This window comes from Alligator sinensis, unplaced genomic scaffold (genome assembly GCF_000455745.1).
Source record: "Alligator sinensis unplaced genomic scaffold, ASM45574v1 scaffold707_1, whole genome shotgun sequence".
Taxonomy (NCBI): Eukaryota; Metazoa; Chordata; order Crocodylia; family Alligatoridae; genus Alligator; species Alligator sinensis.
The window spans coordinates 572,967-578,072 of NW_005842065.1; the positions used below are offsets into that span (position 1 = coordinate 572,967).

Below are 5,106 nucleotides of genomic sequence, written 5' to 3' on the forward strand. Positions count from 1 at the left end.
GCTGCCCCACCTCCCCGTGGCCCCCCCCATGCATTCGGTGTCACCAGCCGCAGCACAGTATGGGAGCCCAGAGGAGCGTGGTGCCCCCCGGGCTGGGGGTACCCGGGGGGGCTGCGCGGAGGGTGGGGAGCCAGACGAGGTAGACCGCCTCAAGGGCCGGCTGATCTCCGCTTGGAACAATGTCAAGTATGGTAAGTACCAGGGGGGCAGGGGGTCCCTGGCACCAGGGGTCCCAGCTCATAGTCCCCTCTGCCCCTCAGGCTGGACAGTGAAGACCAAGACCCACTTCAGCAAGCACTCGCCTGTGTACCTCTTCGGCCGTGACTATCATCTGGACACTGAGGGTGAGCCCTGGGGGTTGCTATGAGAGGGAACAACTGGGGCCCCCCAGCCATGGGAAGCCCAGGGTACGCTTCCAGGAAGTGATGGTGAAGAGTGGGGACTACCTGGGAGGTGATTTGGGGGTAGGGGAGGTGACAGGGAGGGGGACAAGGCCCCCTGGAAGGTGATGGCAGGGAGATAGGATCCCAGGAAGTGACAGGGGCAGGAGGAGAAGGCAGGGTCCCCTTGGAAGCTGATGGGAGGGGAGCTGGGGCTCCTTGGGAGGTGACTGAGGGGGCAGAGGACTGCCTCGGAAGTTGTGGGGTCCCCCCAAGAAGTGATTGGGGGGGGAGGTCCTGTTGGAGGTGATAGCGGGGAGGAGGAGATGATGGGGGATGGACAGCCACCTCGCCCAGGAGGTGCCTGGAGAGAGGGGTATGCTTCCCCCCCCCAAAGTGACAGGGGCTCTGCACTGCCTGACAGAGGCTGTGGAGCGCTTCCAGACAGACTTCGCCTCGCGCCTGTGGCTCACCTACCGCCGTGACTTCCCTCCCTTGGGCAGCGGGCTGTGGAGCACGGACTGTGGCTGGGGCTGTATGCTACGTAGTGCCCAGATGCTGCTTGCCCAGGGGCTGCTGCTTCACGTCCTCGGCCGAGGTGAGGGGACCCCAGAGCTGGCCGTTTTTCCCACCCCTTCGAGCCCTGCCCTGCCTTGCCCGGGAGTGGCTAAAAACCCAAGCATCCTGACTCTGGGAGCTCTAACAGGGCTCCTCTTGCCCTCCCCAGACTGGACCTGGCCAGATGCCCCGTTCAGTGCTAGCCTGGCGGAGATGGAGCCAGGGAAGCTTGCGGCATCCGAGCAAGGCTGGCGCCTCTGGCCTTCCCCTGCTGTGCCTGGCCTCAGCCCCCGGCAGCAGGAGGAAGAACAGCAGCACCGCACCCTGGTCTCCTGGTTCGCCGACCACCCGCAGGCCCCATTTAGCATCCACCGCCTGGTGGAGCTGGGTCGCGGCTCTGGAAAGAAGGCTGGGGACTGGTACGGCCCCTCCATCGCTGCCCACATCCTCAGGTAAGTCTAAGTGAGAGGGAGTGAGGTGGGGCTGGGTTGTGGGGGGGCAGGGCATCTCACGCCTCTAACTGCACCCCCCCCTCCAAATCCCTAGGAGAGCTGTGGAGAGCAGCTCTGGGACCAGCCGCTTGGCCATCTATGTTTCTCAAGACTGCACAGGTGAGTGGCACACCCCCAGCAGGGGATGGGGGAGGTGAGATAAGCACCCCAGGTTCCTAAATCCTTTTGCCCTCCTGCAGTGTACAAGGGGGATGTGGCTGGCCTGCTGCGTGGAGGGGCAGCTGGTGCTGTCATCGTGCTGGTGCCCATGCGCCTGGGGGGAGAGACCCTGAACCCTGTTTATGTAAACTGTGTGAAGGTAGGCATGTTGCAGGGACGGGTCCCAAAGGTTGGGGGAATAGCCGGACATAAGGGATGAGGTCAGGAGTTGAACCGGGGAATTCATCAGCCCTGGGGCAAAACGTAGTCTTGATGTGGCCCTCATGCCCCTGCAACCAGCTCCCAGCAGGGTAGGGGGCTGGGGCTGGGGCCAGGGCCAGGCCTGGGGGGATTCAGGGCTGTGTTTAAGGTAGGTGGAGCCTGTTCCCCACTTTCGTGCTATGTCCCCAGGAGCTGCTGAAGCTGAAGGCCTGCGTGGGCATCATTGGGGGGCGGCCCAGGCACTCACTTTACTTTGTCGGCTTCCAAGGTAAGGAACACCCCTTCCAGGGGCGGGGAAGAGTCTTGGAGGTATCTGGACTCTGTGTGTCCTACAGTCCACACCTGGTGCCCTGGGAGTAACAGCCAGAGTTTTTTGGGTGGGGGTGGAAATTAGTGGTCTCTGCGCTGCCTTTCAGATGACTACCTGCTGTACCTGGACCCCCACTACTGCCAGCCCTCTGTGGACACCAGCCAGGAGTGCTTTCCACTGGAGGTATGTATGTCTCTGCACCCTCCCCAGCTCCAGAAGCTGCCCTTCCCCCACCCAACCCTCACTTTGCCCCTTTTTCTCCCTCTCCCCCAGTCCTACCACTGCGGCTCCCCCCGGAAGATGGCATTCACCAAGATGGACCCTAGTTGCACCATCGGCTTCTATACCCAGGCTGGGCAGGATCTGGATACTCTCTGTGCCCAGCTAGCCCAGGTGAGGGGGCCTTGAGATAGTGGGGAGGTGGGGAAGATGCTCAGGACCCCCTTTCCCCTGCTGGGCATGGTTGCCTCCTTCTAATCCTGCTTCCACCCCCCTTCAGGTGCTAAAAGCTGCTTCTACCAAGGACAAGTACCCCATGTTCTCTGTGGTGGATGGCCGGGCCCAGGACTATGGGCTGGAAGAGCTGTGCTCCCGCCTGGCCCCTCTCCCTGCCCTGCGTCCTGGGAGGCGTAGCAAGGGAAAGAAGCCAGAGGCTGATGACTTTGTCTTCTTGTGATCTGACTTGATATCCCCCAACCCCCTACTGGCCACCAAACAGAGCCAGGGGAGTGGGGGGTGGTCTGTGGCCATAACTCACACTGGAAATGTACAGCGCCTGGCGCAGGTCTCTTACTCCTCAGGGTTTAGAGCTGGTGCTGCTGCTGCCCCCTAGTGATGGGGGACTGGAACTGCTCTCAAGTCGGGGGAGGGAGCAGGGGAATGGAAGACTGCAGGGACCATGGTGAAGGTGAAGCCTCTCCCACTTCCATGACATTACTGCCCACGGGGTGGGGGGTGTATCAGGGTATGCTTCATGCTGTGGGGGTCTGTCTGGGGCTATTTATTGTCTGTCTCACCCCACCTCCCCACCACCTGTGATTTGCCCTTGGAATTAAAGGCTAATGCAGGTAAGGACCAGGCGCCTTCTCTGGGGCATGGCAGGGTTAAGTTGGGGTGGAAACCAGGGCAAGACTCAGTTGAAGGCTATGCGGGGTCTGTACCAGCATGATGCCTGGCCCCAGGAAGGTGGTGGACATGGCCCCAGCCCTGGAGGCACTGCTAAGGCAGACAGTAGAACCCTGGGAGCTGCGACTCCAGGTGGCTGTGTCCAGGTCCCTCCCTATGCTTGGGAGGGGTGGCTAGAGTCCACCCTCTTTTAAATTAATGGGAGGGTTTAAGACGTGGCTGAAGTCTCTACGCCCCCAGGAGATTGCAGGGAAAAGAGTCAGTGCTATGTCAAGCCTGAATTCCTGGCTGTAGGTCTTAGCTGGATCTAGAAAGTGGGTACAGGCATGGTGGCCCTTGCTGAAGGGAACAGAGGCATTAACTGCAGTGAAATGCCTGAGGCTTTTATTAAAGAAACCATACCCCTGTCCCCAGGAGAGGTCAGTACTGCTGCTGCTGGCTGGAGAGGGACCCATGTGTCTGAGCCACTACCATCAGCAAAAAGCAGGAGGAAGGGACCATACCACAGTCCCAGTCTGGCTGAATGTACCCCCCTCCATCTCCCAGGATTTAGGCAATACCCTATACACACACACGAAGGGATTAGGCCTTAGCAGCAGGACCTGGGCATCCAGGCTTCTTCTCCTTTCTCTTGTCCCGCAGCAACTGGCGGTAGCGGAGGCGCCGAGGGTTCAGGCCAAAAGCTTGCAGGCGCTGGCCACTGAACTGGCGCCCGCCCAAGCATACAGGGCCCCGCCGGACCCCCCATCGACTCCCACGTGGCCTCTTGTTGACCTTTAGCTTGGCTGTACTGGAGTTGGTAGCCACAGGCATCTGAAGCCCCATCACAGCCTCAGCATCATCCTCCTCTTCCCTGGGTCTCATCTCAGCCCCTGGCACTAGTGGGGGGTGCAGCTTATCCTGGCGTTTCTTCCCCAGATTGGGACATGGCATAGATGCCAACTGTGGCGCCTCTTCCTGCCTGTGTGCATGGGTGTGGAGCTCAGCAGCGGGCTCTTCTAGGACCACCCCCTCACCTCTGGCACAGCCGCCCCAGCAAGAAACCAGAAGATGGGCCAGACAAGTTATGGGACCCAGGAGCCTAAGAGCTGAGCTGGCTGCACTCCCCTTCCTCCATGTCCCTCCAGAGAACCCAGTTCAGGGCTGGCAAGGCAGGGTGGCAATCCAGGGGGGACCCTGCTGCTCCCCAACTTCCAGGCCTCACCCAGCCTGACAGCCCTTGGCCAGGAACACAGGTGCCAGGAATGGCAGGAGTGAGTAAGAGCACAGAGTGGCCTTTCTGGAGCTCCCCTCCCCCAGCCCTGGTGCACTACCAGGCAACGCAGAAGTTTGGGACTGGGAAAGTCACAGAGGACCCAGGAGATCAGGGCAGGAGAAGAGGAGGTGAACCCTCAGACTCCACCATCCCTCCAGGGAATCCAGGAGTCCTGTCCCACCCCATACCTGGCCGAGAGAGAGGACAGAATCTGCTGCTTCTTGCGGGGGTCTTGGGCTTTGCAGCTGTAGGCAGCCTGATCCTGCAGTTCCTCCTTCTCCGACCTGCCGAGGGTAGGGGAGCAGATGCTCAGTGCCAAAGGGGTCCCAGGGGCTGTGTCCAACCCCCCAACCCTGCTGAGGGGACAACTCGGGACAGAGGCACCAAGTCCCAGGCAGGCAAAGAACAAAGGCTTCTGGCTTAGAGTCAGGAAGGGAACCCAGGTATCTGGGCCCTGACTCCCTACCAGGCTGAAGAATAGATCCCAGGTGTCTAGGCCACAGAACACTGCCCCCACCCCCGCACTCTCACAAGATGGAGAAGAACCCAGGGGTCCAGGCCCTACCCCCTCACCGGTACATGCAAGTCTTGCGTAGGGAGCACCAG

General features: G+C 60.8%; 2 protein-coding genes across 3 annotated transcripts in view; one reads left to right on the forward strand and one right to left on the reverse strand.

Moving 5' to 3' along the window:
* Positions 1–6: 6 nt before the first annotated feature.
* On the forward strand, positions 7–3,170 carry ATG4D (autophagy related 4D cysteine peptidase). Of its 2 annotated transcripts, XM_006023354.3 has the most exons (10): positions 7–191; positions 261–344; positions 805–978; positions 1,108–1,390; positions 1,485–1,549; positions 1,630–1,748; positions 2,000–2,078; positions 2,227–2,303; positions 2,394–2,513; positions 2,620–3,169. In XM_006023354.3, the coding sequence occupies exons 1-10, from the start codon at positions 29–31 to the stop codon at positions 2,794–2,796; spliced, it is 1,341 nt and encodes a 446-aa protein (XP_006023416.1). In that variant the 5' UTR covers positions 7–28; the 3' UTR covers positions 2,797–3,169. The 2 variants fall into 2 exon arrangements, with proteins under 2 accessions (XP_006023416.1, XP_025059714.1); XM_025203929.1 differs by lacking the exon at positions 805–978 and having other exon boundaries at positions 2,620–3,170.
* A 418-nt stretch (positions 3,171–3,588) lies between these two features.
* The window catches only part of KRI1 (KRI1 homolog), an 11,655-nt gene continuing 10,137 nt past the window's right edge, over positions 3,589–5,106 (reverse strand). The window contains exons 17-19 of the mRNA XM_006023472.3: positions 5,074–5,106; positions 4,689–4,784; positions 3,589–4,206 (exon numbers count right to left, since the gene is read on the reverse strand). The exon at positions 5,074–5,106 is cut by the window's right edge and continues 15 nt beyond it. Of these exons, the coding sequence (XP_006023534.1) occupies positions 3,828–4,206; positions 4,689–4,784; positions 5,074–5,106 (508 nt within the window). The 3' untranslated portion in view covers positions 3,589–3,827. The remainder of the gene's footprint in view (positions 4,207–4,688; positions 4,785–5,073) is intronic.